This window comes from Necator americanus, chromosome I (genome assembly GCF_031761385.1).
Source record: "Necator americanus strain Aroian chromosome I, whole genome shotgun sequence".
Taxonomy (NCBI): domain Eukaryota; kingdom Metazoa; phylum Nematoda; class Chromadorea; order Rhabditida; family Ancylostomatidae; genus Necator; species Necator americanus.
Window position 1 is genome coordinate 35,315,688 of NC_087371.1, and position 17,343 is coordinate 35,333,030.

The window sequence follows — 17,343 nt, forward strand, 5'->3', positions numbered from 1 at the left end:
CCCCAGGAGATTTTGCGGGGCAGCATCGCCCTCATCGTTTGAGGGCCGTCGCCTAATCGAATGTGATCTACGCGCAGTGAACGGTGCCCAGCAGTTACGATCAAATACAGTCCCCCAAAAAAAAACAGGTATCCACGAAATTTACACAGCGAGAAAAGAACTTTGATTTTGATTGATTGATTGAAATTTACTCACGCAAGATCTGAATCCAATATTCGTTAAGCTGCGAAAATTGAACAAATTATCAATCAATCAATCAAATCATCATTCCATCAATCAATCAATCAAAATCAAAGTTCTTGTCGCGCTTAAAACTACATACTCCTCGGCAATAGATAGTAAACAAAGGAAAAACAGTCGGTGTCCTTGAAATGTTTACCCAGCGACCCAGATCCGAGAAAAAAATCTCCGAAAAAAAAGAAAGATGTGAAGACGTTTGAAAACAGCTGATGTAAACAAAACCAAAACAAAGGAGCAAGATAGATTTTCTATAATAACTAATTCTATAATATAATATATAACAATACATAATATATATAATAATACATAATGTATATAATAATATATAATACATATAATCCTATAATAATTTATAATTTTTTTACAATTTTAAGTAATTTTCAAACAAATGAAGCTATTTTGGTGAACATTTTCATGCACAAAGATGAAAAATACATGTATGAAATTAATTTGAATAAACTATTAAAATTAAATTAAATTAAACTAAAAAATTCATGCCTTTTGAGACCATTGATGTCTTTGATCGTAAGCTCGGTTTGAAAAGAGTGACTGTGCATCTTTTTTAATGATTTTTTTTTACTTTTTGACTACCACATTTTTACATTTTTATTTCTTCTTTTACCATTATTACAGTTTTAATTTAGCTTATTATTTCAGTATTTTTACTTTTAATTACTTTGTTATTATTTCTTTTTTCTTTAGTGGGGAAACCGCAAAAGAGAAAAATTAAACGATTCTATTCACTAGTATTCATGTTTAATGTGTTGAAACGTTGTTGGAACTTTCAAAATGAGAACTGGGTCCCACCATTGAGACATTTTCAGGTGGGAAAAGTTCCAGAAACAGTTGCTTGTTTAAATACTTTTTTTTTGAGTTTTGCTCCACTTCTCTATGTTTGGACTTAGTTGCTTCCGATTTCTTTTCCAACCTAAAAATTTCTGTAAAGGATTGCAACAACCTTATGTTCAGCTCAATTAAAAAAAAACAAATATTTCCTGACTTTTTAAGGTGTCTCTTTACATGGTTTACTCTTTATCTCTTTACTTTACTATTTCTTGTTCTCTTAACCTTTAGTTTTCAAAAGTATCTCTTTATTTTCTCTCTGTTTTCTGTTTATTGTTGTTTTCTTTTCTATCTATTTTTCCTCTGTTTTTTCCCCTCAAAGCTAATGCTGAATTTAGCAGCAAAAAAAAACAAAGTTGGTTTTGTTCTGATTCATTACGTATCCGATCTGACCTATTAATTTCATAAATCTTTAGTTTTAACGTGGGAATCAGTGCGTAACAGCGAATCTTCATCCCTCATCCGCTTTCCTCAAGGATTTTTCGAGTCTTTGTTTTCTTTCGGTTTTTTTTTGTGGCGGAAATGTGCCCTCAAATACGTAGGTGGTGCAGGTTTTCCAGGGGCAGGAGGAGACGAGGCTGTGGCGCTGTGGTGTTGGCGGTGATGTGCTCCATGCAGCAGTCAAGGAGGTGTCGTGGCGGCCGATTCCATCACATCGAATCCCGTCCACCGCTGAGTAACTTGAAAAGAAGCACGCACAGCAGAGCCCGTTTTAGGATGAGGTTTCAATGACTCATGACGCGAGGTTGCTGTGGATCGGTGGGCACCGCTTAGAACCTGGTTTTTCAGACATCAAAGCTTACAGCCGCCCGCATGTGTGGAGCAATGTCGATGCTACCGACGGCGTGGAGGTGGTGGCGGTGGCGGCGGCGATGGCGCGCGGAGGGCGTAGAGCTGCTGCGACCACTTGAGGGACGGGTTCCGTCGCTGCTACTATAAAGGGAGGTGCGATAATCGCACATCATCCCTCAGCAGTGCGTCGTCGTCTCCTCCACAGCGGCGTCGCTCACCTGGCTGCTGGCTTGAGGCCGATCTCGCATAAAGCGCTGCATGAAGCGCTTCGCTTGATGAAACGTTCGGTTTCACCTTCGACCACATCCACAACCACAACCAATGTTCGCCTACGGTGTCCCGGAACCGAAAAACTCGTCCATAGCGTTCAATTGAGTCATTAACTCGGAGAAAAGCCGTTTTTTTCCCTCACATCCGAATTAATTGAAGCAACGGAACGAAGCGAAGAGAATTAAGCGACTAGTTTTGCTTGTTGCTAATTTTTCTCCTTCATCTTCCTGGCTAGAATAGAATGCACTTTCTTCCAGAAACTACTCAATTTTCTCATCATTTTCGTTTACAGTTCAGTTCACTGCACAATCCACATCCATTCATCTCAGTTCAGGGATGATGTCGACTCAAACGGTGGCTCAACTAAGTGTCGCCACCGCCGCTGTGCTGCTCACAATCTCCCTGATCACCATTTTTCTCACAGCAAACGAAATTAATGAGGTGTATAGTGAGGCGTTGAGGGAACTTGAGGAATGGAAGGTACGTTTATTCTGTATTTGTATTCTCAATCCTCTATAATGTGTAGATATATATACTTCTAACTGGTTCTAACTACGGTTTCTGCGTGACTAGCACATTAACCAGTGAAAGTTTACGGGGGACTCACAATTTATGTGCTCTTCTTAAGAGGCTAATGTCTTCGATGATCCAGAATCCGAGAAAATTCCGAGAGATACTTTTATTAGTAGCTGTATGGGAGGAGTGGGGAGAAAGGGGGAATTGTGAATAGATTAGTCTCCTGTTTCCGACTACACCTATATAATATCTTATTCTTGTGCTATTTCTCAGAATAAAATCGAAGAAATATAATAATAATAATAATAATAATAATAATAATAATAATAATAATAATAATAATAATAATAATAATAATAAATAAATAATTCAAGAAACAATTATCACGGATGGGAAGGGGGAGGAAGAGAGAATTTTAAATAAATTAGTCTCCATTCGCGACTATACCTATATAATATCTTACTCTTGTGTTATTTCATAGAATAAAGTCGAAAAAATATAATAATATTAACAATAATAGTAGTAATATAAATCCAAGAAACACTTAATAATTCAGGAAACAATTACTACGGATGCGAAGGGGGAGGGGAAGAAATTTAAATAAATTTTTAATAAGTTTCAAAATTTTAAATAAATTGAGTTTTAAAATTTTAAATAAATTAAATCTCCTATTTGCGACTACACCTATCTTACTTCTTAGGACCTCCAGTGATTGTTAAGCATTTAAAAAAATTCGCCAAATTTTAGATAAAGCCAAAATTCCTTAGGGGTTCAGCCAAATAGAAATGGTTAACATATAAAAAATATTATATAAAATATAATAATATATCATTATATAATAGATGGTCAGTAAATAGATTTTTGAAAATATTCTCTACAAAAGAAATCTTTTGAGAACACAAAAAAAAAATACTCAAAATTCTTCCGACCATTGAGTCAAGGATGTCGGAAACGTTACAAATGCGCATAATTTCCTCCCTTCTACACGCGCGACCTAATAAATAGTATGTACAGTCTTTATTCAAACATTTCTTCGATTCCTACTCTAATAGAGATATGTTCGACGAAAGAATCGTACACACGAACTGCCACTGTTAAGCAAATTCAAAAAAAAAATTCCCTAAATTTTATATAAAAGCAAAATTGGCACAAATGATATTTTTTGCCGCTTTTTTTCTACGATTTTGAGGAATTGAAATGAAAAATAAATAAATAAGTTGGAATAGATTTATTCAACGCTGAATCGTTGTTATTTTCTCCAGAATTTCCATCATCATGGAATTTATGCGATCGATCGTACTATTATGCTAATTTATCAACTTCTGCAGCTCATCGACCTCCTTAGGGGGTGAACTGGTTCAGGAATGAATAAACCACTAAGTGGAAAGAAGATCGAAGATTTTATGTCTCCTTCTTCAATCGAACGAAAATTTTGTATTTTGCGGAAAATTTTGAAAGTTTTCCCTTTCTTCATCCTATCAAAATGTGGTTGAAAGAGAGTGAATACTCTGTGTACACGTATAAAATACGTGCTGGAGAAAAAAAGAGAGCTCGAGGAATCTTCTTTATCATATTTGTTGATTTATTTACTTATTTACTTATTTAATTATTTATGTACTTATTTGTACACAGCAGAAACGCAGTAGAGAAGGAGATTACAGTAAGAAATATAAGAACAAATATTTCCGGAAGAATTTCCGCGATAATTTTTCCTGATAGTGGCTGCTGACACAGTAATCCTTGTGATGTAGAGGTTACCCCGTTTTCCTGTTACTGTAGATGTACAGGCCGATTTTACAGCACAGTACAGCAAACTCCCGTAGGTTGAAGAAAAATCCTTTTTTATTCAGTTTTTTTAATCCAAGAAAAAAGAACTTCTGCAAATTAATCAACTCTTTATGTAGCTTACGTTGCCGTTCTTCTTATTATTTCATTTCTGTGTAGGTAAAGTTGCTCCCATGAGATTCTTGTTCTTAAAACCAGCACGCTTTCTGGAAGCGTTTTTTTTTCTATGAAGAGGTTAACTTAACCCAAGACGAGAAGAAGAGCCCATTGAGGATCTTGACCCATGCATGATATGGCCTACTAAAATGTTCTGAATAACCTCGTGGTTTCGAATATATTAATCATTTTTTAATTTTTTTCAAGGAATCTTAGTAGAAAAAAATAGGTGATAGTTAATAGAATAGTTTACTTTACTAAATAGAAATAGAAATTCTTTAGAATGAATTCCGTAAAGGCCTTTTTCTTACACGGAAAATTGCCATTACTATTATTATTATTATTTATTTTTTTAAAATAAAATTGAAAGTTAATTGAAAATAATTATCTTGAATGATATAATACGAAAAATAATATGAACAAAATGGAATAATTATATTGAATAATATAATATGAAAAATAATTTGAATAATATGAAAAATATTTATTTATTTTTAATTATATTGAAAGTTAACTAAAAAATAAATAATTAATAGTCATATTGAAAATTGTAAACCAACAATCAAAGTTTTGATGTAATTAAATAATTGTTATGTTTATGGGTCCTAATTGGATTTTCTTCCAGCATTACTCTAACGAAGCATGGTTCGATATGAAATCATTACTGCAACGAGCACCACGATCCGCCTACAGGAGCGTAAGCGGCGAGCGGAACATATGGCGAAGAAATTCCTACTATACGCCACCTACGCAAATAAATCCGCAACAATATGCGCTACCAACGGATACGTTCGTCGAATCGCAGACATGCAGTAAGTTTCCATAAATGTCACGTGACTCGGAAGTAGTAGGTAAGATCGATAATTCGATCTATTGATTATTCACAGATTGTGCACCACAAGCGAATAATTGCCCGCCGGGACCGCAAGGACCACCTGGACAAACTGGTTCCGATGGAGGTAGGTACGATAGGAGAGCTTCGATTACGGAATCTGATATTTTCACCCGAAAAAAAAACCAGGATTTTTAAGAAAAATAAATAAAAAAAAGAAAGAAGACACAAAAGGATGCAGAAAATAAGCTAAAATAAAATGAAAAATAAAATAAAAAATAAACAATAAAAAATAATATTTAAAAAACAATAATAAATAATAACAATAATAAATAATAAAATATAAAAACATGAAATAAAACTTTCTAGAAGGAATCAGAGAGATTCAGGAATTTGTTCGATCTCTTAGGAACAGATCTCAAATTTGTGCAAGTTTTCTTTCTATCCTGAGAAAAAACAAAATTTCTAAACAAATAAATATGAAATGGTACAGAAAAATAATTAATAAATAAATAAAATTTTTCAAAAGGAAATTGAGGTACAAATCTCAAATTTGCGCAGGTTTTTTTTTCTCATTTCATCAACGTATCTTCAGGAACTGATGAAAAACAACCTTAATTAAGTTAATTTTATTTTATCAACTGAAAGTGTTCATTTAATTTTTCCAAAAAAAAAATATTTTCTTCAGAACCACTCATTTCCACTTCCAGAAAATCTTTGGAAAAGTTCTTTTTAGGGTACAAATAATACCTTTCTTCGATCAAATTATTGGTTCGTCTATACATTTTGCTAGGAACCGGTTTAGTATACGATTAAAAAGCGGCTATTATGGATACACCGTGACTTTACACCTTCAGTTCCGTTAATATCCTGGAAAAAACAAGAAAAAAACTATATGAACCGGGAATAATATGAGCTATAGTATGATTTTTGGCTCATTCCTTCACCAAGAAATCCTTTGTGACCGCTATTGGACCAGAAAAATCCTTTTTTTTTTTTGTTAAATTAAAACATACGGCCATGAATGTTTCAAAATTTTCGAGTACTTTGATTAAAATACGAGGATACTGTAGAACATTGGGAGTACTGTAAATGTGGATCCATAAAAACTTTTCGAACATCGCAGCATATATTTACAGAACCAGGCTATCCTGGAATTCCCGGACAGCGTGGAGCCAATGGGATTGCGCTGGGATTGTATCGACAGGAAGCACCCGGATGCATTCGTTGCCCAGTGGGACCGCCAGGACCACCGGGAAATTTGGGTTATCCAGGCGAAAAGGTTACAACAGCTTATCCGTTTTTTTTTGTAATTTATAATATTTTTTATTTTATAAATTTTGTCATACAGGGCCCACCCGGTCCTCCTGGGCCTCTCGGAGCCACTGCGTATCAGGGAGAACCAGGCCCATGTGGTCCGCCTGGAGATCGTGGAAATGACGGTAGCAAAAAAAAACATATTTTTGTGGGAATATATAAGTACAATGAATGAGGGTTCTGTATTTCCAGGACAACCTGGTCTACCAGGACCACCAGGCCAACCTGGTCGTTCCTTCACCGTCCAGGTCCACCTGCCAGGTCCAAAAGGACCTCCTGGTAGGCTTGGGCCCAGCGGCAGACCTGGACCAACTGGTTATTGTCCACCGCCCGGAACTCCGGGACCTCCTGGTCTCATGGGTCCGCCTGGGAAACCTGGCCCGTTAGGACCACCGGGAGCTCCTGGTTATGTACGTTGGGATTTCTTAGACGGGGTTTAGTTGTCTTCTTCTTACAGGGCGATTGTATGGAATTTTTCAGCCTGGACCACCCGGAGTGCCCGGTCAGGATGGCGAGTACTGCCCATGTCCTCCGAAAAGTGGCGCTGTGAACAGATATCCACAACCGCAGGCGCAGTCTTCCTATCCACAACCACCACAGCCGGTCTATCAACCGCCTCCACAGCCGTCCTATCAGCAACCTTCACAGCCGGTCTTCAAACAGCTTCCTCCTCCTCCACCACCTCCTCCTCCACCGAATTATCCCTTAGGTTAGCATCCTAGTTTTGAAAAAAAATAATTAGAGAGGTCTTCTTTAAATATTCAAATTTTAATATTTTTAGATCAATATTCTGAAAAGTATGGCGTAAACTCATATGGTTCTAATGTTGGGCAAACTTTTACGAATGCAGCTGAAGTTCAATCGGAATACAGAAGAAGGTCAGCAGACGTCAACAAATCCGTCCAGAAAAAAATTTAAATTTAAAATTTAAAGAACCGAGGATTCATCGCTAATCCTTGTTCTTCGATTTTTGCCCAACTAATCGATTTCAGAGTTATTGCTCGAATTCTACGACGGCGACGACTTCTCGCTCAAAAGAAACAGGCTTAGCTGAACTCGTAGATTTTCTCGTACAATCACTACTGATTCGTCGTGGATTTTTTTCTTGAAAAAAAAAACAAACTAACTAACGATCCTTATCTGTGAATACTGTATAAATATGGTAGTAATAATTCCTCATTGAACTGTTCTGAGCATCGCATAAAATTAAAAGCTTCACATATTTACAACAGCGTAAAAATTGCAGTAAAATTCACTTTTAAATTTAGTTTTTGCTCCACAACAAAAAAAAATTGAAAGACAATCACATATTAGTAAACAAATATAGTAACAATTAGATATTTAACAATTAGATTAATTAAATTGGAAGCAAATAAGCTATAAATATTAAATTTCAATTAAGAGAGGATAATAAAGAAAGATCAATAAAGAAACATCTCGGTTACAGCCCAAGCCAACCACTCAAAATCAGTAGTTTGCTTGCTTTTTTATTTACTTAATTTACTAAGGAAACACTAAAACAACGACACTAATTTAAGCAAAGAAATCCACAATTTATAATCCAAGCGTTGGTCCCGGCGAGAATGCTATGAACATTGGTGGAGCTATGTATTAGCTATGGAGTGTATCCTCAGGATCACCTTCGTTGTTACCGGAATAGCTGACTACACTCGCCTACTGCTATCCATGCGCGGCATCACCGGCTAGGATAAAATTCACGAGCACCTAAATTTTTTTTTTGGAGACTCACACATATCCACTGGAATGTCGTGATGTGAGGTGATCTCAAGTTTCTTACCGTACCAAATAAAGCACAAAAGGATAAAGGATAAATTGTCTGGCATTGATTAATCCGCTTGGGACCCGTGCCACTACGTTCACTTTAATTCAGAATCGCTTGAGGTTCACGAACGTGTAACTGGCCCATGAAATGACTTGCCGGGGCTAGCCAACGGGTCAAGTCAGTGTTTTTCCTTCCCAGACAAGTCTGGTTCCAATTTATCGACCCCGGAGGGATGGTGAGCACTGGGGCGGATTCGAACCTCCGATCGAATGTGCAGGAAGTGGGACCTCTAACCGCTACACTACACCCGCAAAAAGATATGTCGAATAGCTTCAAGCTAGATTTGTTTATTTATTTATTTATTTATTTATTGAAAACACCTGCAGGTGTGTATGAAAATTTTCGTTAAAAAAGAAACATTCAAGCTTTCAAAAGTAACTGGAATGAAGATTATCGTTATCCTGTAAGTCCCAACTTTTTTATTTGTCTATTTTATTTACTTTATTTTTTATTTATTTTATTTCTTACTCTTATTTTCAGACAAAAGGACCTTCTGTATCTCTGACCTGTTGGAAAAAAAGGGTTCATTTGGTAAGATTTCTCGATATCCTAAGGGTAATATCCACACGGAACTCTCAAAAACTTCCCTTCTCTTATTGGAGCATCACACAGAATGACAAGTACTTTTAACTACATACTTCTTTAATTTATACGGTAATTTCGATAATTCATCATTCTTTTTTTACATATTTCTATATAACTGAGTGATTTTTTGTGTCTCCATGACCAAAAAACATCTAAGACAACAGTCTGCGTCACTATGAACGACTGGAGCGGGATCTCGTCGAGATATGTTCGCGTATCCGACGGCATATCCACTGGTCACGTAATGTCTCGGAGGTATCCGCCGGGACCCTATTTACCGTTCCAAGGTTCGACTGCATTAGGGCCCTTATAAAGTTAGTGGAGGAGAAACGATCCACCTTCACAATTTTAGCCTCTGTCTTTTTTCTTAGTGACGTTTTTTTTAGTCCCAGTTATAAGTCTGGGATGACTCTTCCCTCACTGGAATCGCTCCACATCGCTTTTTTTACTTTGAAAAATCGCCTGAATACGATGAAAACGCCCCAACAAAATTAGTGGAGTCGTTGCGATCCTCCTTTTCAACTTTACCCTCTATCCTTTTTCTTAGTGACGTTTTTTTTTACTCCCACTTATAACTCTGGAATAATCTTCAACTCAATGACGTCACTTCCCATCGCTTTTTCACTTTGAAAAATGGCCTAAATACGATGTTCTGCTGTTATATCGTAGGGAAAAGAGGATCCCATCGGCTAGGATCCACAGCGGTCCTTCCTATGCTCAGGTCCCGTGAAGAAGTATGAGTATTTCTGTGAATCTCTTTCCCCGTTATCCGCTATCATGGGATGGCCGCTATTCAATTACAAACACCAGGACCCGGTTAGAATTGTGAATAAATGTAACTTTCATGAAACAATTGACCTCTTTGCTGCTTTCCAGAAACGGACAAAATATTCCTGAATAAGGCAGTTGAAAAAAGAACGTCCAACAGTTTCCTTTTCTATTTTATCCTCCTAGGGGACAGTATACTGGATGTAGACCGAGATATAGTAGACATATTAGCTTTTTTTATTCATAGATAGAGTTTTCTTTTATTTTTTTTATTCATAGATAGATTTTATTTTTAATTTATTTATTCATAGATAGAGGCAGTAGATTATGCACAGAGCTTTGTGCAATTTATAAATATGTGAATGTTTATAAATATTTCTGTAACTTTTTAAAATAAATTTTTATGCAATTTTTAAACAAATATTTGTGTAATTTTTCAACTCAATTTTTGTGTAATTTTTTAAACCAGTTTTGTGCACTTTCTCGTCTAAATTAAATTTTATAAATTTTTGAATTGAAGTCAGAACTATGTACTGAATGGTATTAAATTGAAATGAGGTCAGAACTACTGGATGGTATTAAGCTGAAATTGCGATTTGATCTGTAAATGTCGCAAGTAGAGTAGATCAAAATTTAGCTCGTTGTGTAGAGTTCAATTCACGGTCGCTCACTTGTCATCAAGCAGAAGATCCTGCGAAATATTTACTCGGACGTTCTCGGTCTCAAGTCAATATCGTAGTATTATTTTCCCACACAAGTTGCTTCACAGTCTCTCATTCTTTCAAAATTGTTCGAATTCCCTCCACATCCGCCATATTGGAATTGAATGCATTTATCCAATCGTGGCATGTATGCGTACCTCAAAATAAGTCAGTTAATTAATTAAAGTAATTAAGTTGATTAGTTAATAAAAATAAGTTAATTAATTAGTTAATGGTTAATTTAAAGAATTAAGTTAATTAGTTGATGAAAATAAGTTAATTAATTAGTTAATAATTAATTAATTGATTAATATCTGCCTAGATTGCAATTTAAAATCTATAAACAAATATATCTTTCCGAAAACATGATTTATTAAAATGAAATTAAAGTTTATTAAAATTGTTGAAGGGAGTTCATCGATATTTATGGATTTTACGAGTGAAATCTTTCGTGTGAGCGGGTTGAAAGCATGAAGCGTACGTTTCAAAAATATTTAAATACAAATTTAAGCATTTAAGCATAAGCAAAAAAAAATAATTTAATTGAATAAATCATAAAATTACATAAATCATAAATCATAAATCATGAACTTATAGAATTTGTAAATAATGTAACAATATAAATAATATGACATAATGACAATCATGATATGAATTATAATATAATAAAAATAATGAATTATATTTTCGTAATTCAATTAATTAATTTATAATGGTATTAATACAAATGACTAATAATATATAATAACTTTTTTATATAATATTATATATAATAACTTTTTTAAAAAAATGATAGATGGCCAGATAGCCACCACACTCACCGCGGTGTCAATCTCCTGCACTTTATTCCAGTGTCCAGCTTCTGATCACATCTTATGTTTCTTTTCGATTCTATTGCCACTTAAATAAAATCCTGTATCGATCCAAGAAATTTCCAAGAAGGTGGATATGAATGTTCTTACCTGCTAGAATGAGAAGGAAGAACAACGCAAGATATTTCATGATTTGTAGGAACTTTTAGCGGAATCTATAGCAAATCAATAAGTAAACAAATAAATATTGACACAATAAAATCCCTGGCGACCAGTTATCTGGGGGTGTTCGTCCCAGAATTCGCATTAAAGTCATTCGGGAAAATCGAATAAACCGTTACATTACTGTGTAAAGAACCATACCCATCGGAAAAGTGGAAGTTTTTGAGGGAGATTGTCTAAATTATCGGATAATTCGTCGCCACATTAATCAATACGCTATTAAATGAATATGCGCAATGATTTTCTCTAGCCGAACCGGTTAGACGACGAATTTTGCGAAAATCACCACACTTCGGAGCCGTTTGGAGAAAATCGACTAATTTTTGATGAGGAAATCATTCCATTGGAAATAACTAATAAAATTGTAGACTACAAAGCAATACGCTATTAAATTTCTAATTTCTTAACTTCGTTCGCCAACCCTAAATACCTTAAATAACCCCTACCCCAAATAAAAATTCAACCCTAAATAGCCGAACCCTAGCATTACGCAAATGTTGTCGTGGAGAAGCCAGCAACAGAAAGTAATTGTATATTTATGGTCTATTAAATTAGTTAAGGAGGTTATCCATGGGAAAGGACAAGTACGGGAAAACACTTCGCTCCATGAAAATGCAAAGTGTTAAAGTGAACCGTAACTGGGACGGGATTGTACAAACAGACAGTAACTTTAAGAGGCTATATATAGACGGTCATACGTGTCCATCAACACTGTCCGAAATCTTAACGATGAATCAAGTGGAAAATAAACAGAAAAAACATTTTGCAAAAGGTGGTAGATAACAAATGAACGGCTAAATTCCAGTTGATTCAGCTGCTAGCACAAACGAATAATAGCGACCAACGATTACGGTAGCATGATAACTGTAATCTGCTATGTGCATGTCAAGGAAAAATGGTCACATGTTACCTTCTGTAGAGTGATTAGAAACGATTGAGAAGATAAATCGGTGATTGTTTTAAATTCTCTGCAGGTTGATTTTCTCCGAGACTCTGACGAAGGCGATAATCCCGAAACTGTTAGCTGTTCCAAAAAAAATCAATACCAGTCCTGGCTATAGTTCAGGGAAATAAATTTTAAAAAATCACAAATTCAGCGCAAAAAGTGTTTAGGAACTTTTCCTTCTAGGAATTTTTTTTGTGATCGCCAAGTATTGATCGTTTAGTAAACAAAGTACATGTGCTCTTTCCAAAAATAAATTAAAAAATAATTTAAAAAAAAAACATGCTTTTCTTTCTGAGGACACTTCGCTATTAAAATGAGAGAAAAAAACGGATTTGGCTGATGATGAAACAAACAAGTTACTGGAAAAAGAATAGAAACACACTCCTTGAAGGTTGCTTCGACGTTGCAGGTTTTTTTTCTCTTTGGATTGAAGCGACAAGAAAATCGACACGTGTTTATGCAATATCTGGTCGCTATCGTGATCATAGGAATGGATCAACATATGATGACCGCTCGTTCTTCCCTCACAACTCGTGGATACGTATGTAAAGGGCAGAAAAATCCAGAGCAAAAAAAATCCAGGCAGAGCAATCTACAATTAAATACTACTTTTATAAAATCTTCTAACAATATTATAATCTACACTATTACATTAAAATGGTGGTGCGAATACTGGGAGCTGCTCGCTCAGGGTTGTACAGTGACCGCAGACGTCTAGATTGACCAGCTGAAGAATTTGAAGACAAATCTCGAAAATGCACTCCCGCAGCAGTGCGAAGTCTACTTCCAGCACGACAACACTCAGTCACACATCGGAAAAACGACTAAGGCTGAACTGAAGAAGTTCTTCTGGACCATTTCACCACACCCACCGTATTCCCCAGATCTGGCTCTCTCGGATTACCACCTTTTTTCTTATCTCCAACGTCATCTGGATGGTGAAGACTTCGAAACCTGCGACGACATCAAAAAGGCACTCGAGCAGTTCTTCAGGAAGCCGTTCCCAGCGTTCTGGAGCAAGGGCACCTACGACTTGCCTAAACGTTGGCAGAAGACCATCGATGCCAATGGGGCATACTTCAAATGATTTACAGTTATCGCTTAAAAATCGTTAAATAAATAAAAGTATTGCTAATTTGTCCGAGAACTTTCGACACAACCTAATAAAAAGAAAGAACTTTTAGGTACCCACAGAATACAAAAACACGATCGAGCAGACTTTGAAATCAGGGTCTTAGTCTTTGATGCACCAATCGAAAACGTTTGCTCGAAAATTGCTGGAGGCATTTTGGATCGACGCCGAAGACACTAAAATGAACTGCGACGGCGAATATCTGTCGATAACGCGGGAACTCGCACCATATGACTCGAATGACTCTTTTGATCTGAATGAGACATTCGAATCATTTGCTCTCGTGATCGATCAGTCAGCGGTGTATGCTAGGCATCTCTGATCCAAGATGAGCATTCGGTGTGAACGCTAAGTTGGTGATTGGAAAAGTAGGTGAAGAGTTTACCTATTTACTTGTGGAGAGATTTGGTCGTTCAAATTGTGAGGACTGGATGTATCCAACAGAAGGCATATTCATAATCCTTCTAACTCGTCGTAGAGATTCGGACACTGTTTGCAAGCCATTCTTATGCTGAGGTCGGACGAATTTCTCGCATAATTTCTGAAGTTTTGCTGATAGCAAACATTCCACCTTGAACTTTGAACTCTTCGAGATCTCATTTCTGTAGCACCAGTCATCCAGGTTATCAGTACCAAGAAAAACCAATAATTCCATGGCGCAATATCTGTTGGATTTGAAAGATATGCACCAAAGAACAATCAATGGAACAAACAAAACATCAAATAATATGGTAGTTTGAGAAGATAACGGCTGTTTATTTTAGTTTATCGGCTTTTCGCAACAAATAGAAAGCAAAGGGAATTGCAAAAGCACAATTTTCATGACCACAAAGAAATTTATTTCATAAGGCCAGTTGTTCAGAGTAATTTATATTTAAGAATGAAGTAGTTTGAAAATAAGAGTGTGAGTTAGAGCATTGGTTCGCGAAGAGTTGAATCGAAAGCGGTGTAGGAAACTATTTTTGTTCCTACGAGGTACGAGAGACCACTCCAAGCACTGCGTCCATGAGCGAGCGGTCGAAGATGGATGGGGTCTCCTCACCAGCCTAATTGAGTAGAACCAGTGAATAAGGTGCTGAGGGGACCAGAGCGTGTACAAAGGTGCGCGTTCTAACGTACCTCGTAGGAACAAACAGTGTTCCCACGCTTTTTTTCACGACGATTAATGGGAATCAAGTGCTATAAACTGAATTCCCATATTCTATACCCCGAACCTTATGCTCTACTTCATTGGAGAGATCCCGAATCAACCAATCAATCAAAAACCACAACTCGCAACATATTGCTCCGCCCATCCAGAGTCGGTATCCAATAGCTTTTTTTCCAGTTGCAGTGGAAAAACGCGCCTTAGTTGGACACATTGGTATCCTGTAAAAATTTATCCGCGGAACATGTAGCGGACATACATTTCAACTCGTTTCAGCACTGAAAATGTTTCTGCAAGAAACGGCTAGGTCCCGCAGTGAAGTGCGAAGATGATGAGCTAGTCTCTTCTCCAGGCCTCAAAGATGTTACTCTTTTGATGCGGGTGTAATGGCGTGTTTAAGGAGCCTTTTTTTTTTTTTTTTTTTTTTTTTTTTTTTTTTTTTTTTTTTTTTTTTTTTTTTTTTTTTAAAAAAAAATGGGGCCCCCCTCCAATTCTTTTTTTTAAAAAACCCTTTTTCTTTTTTTTTGGTTTAAAAACCCTTTTTTCTTTCTTTTTTTTTTCCTTCCCCTTTCGGGGATGCCATTAACCATTCACCGATATTGATGCTAGAGATCAACGGTTCCAGTGTACGTGTGGAACAGACCAAAGAGGTGGTTCACTGGAATATTTATTAGGGGAGGTATAGAAAGTGTACAAAGCGAGTGTCTGAGTTGAGCGGGCAGACCATTCTCTGCTGGACCAGTGGACTGATACAGACGAGATATACAATGAGGAACCGTACCGGCGAGGCCTATCTTGGGCCACGCCTCCATCGCGATCATCCGCGTCGATGATAGCTGCCTACTTGACTCAATCCGAACTATGAGAAATCACTGCCACTCTCTCTAGTAGTGCACTATTATTTGACTTCCATACAGTTCTATTTTTTTGATTGGATTTTCTCAACGAATCTCTCTCAAGTCTGAAATGTCAGATATCGCAAGAATGACTTTTTTTCTGTGATTGACTCATCGAACACCTCATCAAACGGGAACTATCATCTCGTCTGTATACATTAGAATATGATATTGACATCAAAACTGTAGTAATCAGTAAATTCCTTTTTTTCCTGCGACATAGAGCTATATTACAGTATTACTTCTTTTTACTGTTGAGATAACCCCATGAATAGGTTTAGTGATGTAGTTCACCAGCATCACGCTTATATCTCCCCCTTATTATCCAGAAAAACGGCGCAAGAAACGACCTTGTCGCAGCGGATCCCCTCCTAAAGCATCGAATAACGTGTAAATCCGCCATAATATTCATACGCGCCGCATCTGCCAACGAGCGAGCTTTCTCGCAGGTGATACGTTATTAGGTGCCTCGTAGGAGGATTCGTGCCCGTTTCCCACGCCGTTTTTCTGCATAATCATGGGGAATTGAGTGTGCCGATGCTCACGGTCATACACCTTTGACCCCTTCGATTGGCGAAGAGACTCCCACACCCTTAATTTTGTGGTATGCTGCATTTGATCACGTAGACGACCAAGTCCATTGTTTTGTTGCTATGTTTCTTATAATTTTTGGTTTGTGAAATACAGAAACCGCCTTGGAGTGATCTTTATTCTAATTTTCTATTTCTTTTTCTATGTTCTGCTTTATTATTATTATTACTTTATTATTTATTTTATTTTTATTCCTTTTCAAGAGCAGGTCATTGTCATGAAGCTGGAATTACTTTATTGAGTAGAAAAGTCTATTTTAAATATGTTTTCCAAACATACTTCCAGAGTTGGATTTTTTGTGAAGCTGTTCGCAAATTTCTGGGATAAATTGAACGTTTTTAGTCCACTTTAAGTAAAAGTATCTAAACGATTCTGTTTGAATTTCAAACACTCGCAGCGGAGATCGGAAGAAGAGTTTCTAGTTCGAGTCTCGGTCGGATTTTCAAATCCTTTCATTCCTAAAAGATTATTCATTCGTGACTTCCAGTCATTGATGGACAATAAAATTTGTACACACGTATTTCATTCGGAATTTGTTATCCTGGAGTTTGAAAAAAATGCTGGTGAGATCATTTATTTTACTCAGTTTTCTTTTTTTTAACTTAGTAACTACAAGTCCTAGTCCACCATTGAGGATTATATCCACATAATTTGAAGATTCTGTTTCTAGACATAGTCAATGACAGTCGATCAGGATGCTGAGCCCGAAAACAAGGCAGACCTTTTAGAAAACGTCCATAAGGTAGTCTTTTCAGTAGTTCAGATATCCACGAAAATGTAATTAAAAACATATTTGTATTTACTTAATATTTTACATAAATTAGATTAAATTAAAGAAATAGCATTAAACAGAAGTTTTTTGGCCCCCATGGCTCGCTCGACAAAATCGACGAGCAATGGGTGTCAAAATGATCAAGGTGATCGATTAAATGAGATCAGAATTCTGAGA

General features: G+C 36.4%; 4 protein-coding genes across 4 annotated transcripts; 2 read left to right on the top strand and 2 right to left on the bottom strand.

Moving 5' to 3' along the window:
- Nucleotides 1-1,811: 1,811 nt before the first annotated feature.
- Nucleotides 1,812-7,801, top strand: RB195_007863 (uncharacterized protein; the record flags this gene model as incomplete). Its single annotated transcript, XM_064181730.1, has 10 exons — nucleotides 1,812-1,842; nucleotides 2,480-2,625; nucleotides 5,228-5,414; nucleotides 5,490-5,561; nucleotides 6,574-6,716; nucleotides 6,786-6,876; nucleotides 6,944-7,161; nucleotides 7,232-7,460; nucleotides 7,533-7,629; nucleotides 7,744-7,801. The coding sequence occupies 10 exons, from the start codon at nucleotides 1,812-1,814 to the stop codon at nucleotides 7,799-7,801; spliced, it is 1,272 nt and encodes a 423-aa protein (XP_064038497.1).
- A 2,887-nt stretch (nucleotides 7,802-10,688) lies between these two features.
- On the bottom strand, nucleotides 10,689-11,650 carry RB195_007864 (uncharacterized protein; the record flags this gene model as incomplete). The annotated part of the gene is made up of 3 exons (XM_064181731.1): nucleotides 10,689-10,806; nucleotides 11,470-11,548; nucleotides 11,611-11,650. 3 exons carry the CDS (start codon nucleotides 11,648-11,650, stop codon nucleotides 10,689-10,691), a joined length of 237 nt encoding a protein of 78 aa, XP_064038498.1.
- Nucleotides 11,651-13,085: 1,435 nt separating this feature from the next.
- On the top strand, nucleotides 13,086-13,715 carry RB195_007865 (uncharacterized protein; the record flags this gene model as incomplete). Its single annotated transcript, XM_064181732.1, has 2 exons — nucleotides 13,086-13,169; nucleotides 13,347-13,715. The coding sequence occupies 2 exons, from the start codon at nucleotides 13,086-13,088 to the stop codon at nucleotides 13,713-13,715; spliced, it is 453 nt and encodes a 150-aa protein (XP_064038499.1).
- Nucleotides 13,716-14,145: 430 nt separating this feature from the next.
- Nucleotides 14,146-14,415, bottom strand: RB195_007866 (uncharacterized protein; the record flags this gene model as incomplete). The annotated part of the gene is made up of 1 exon (XM_064181733.1): nucleotides 14,146-14,415. The coding sequence occupies one exon, from the start codon at nucleotides 14,413-14,415 to the stop codon at nucleotides 14,146-14,148; it is 270 nt and encodes an 89-aa protein (XP_064038500.1).
- Nucleotides 14,416-17,343: the final 2,928 nt, after the last annotated feature.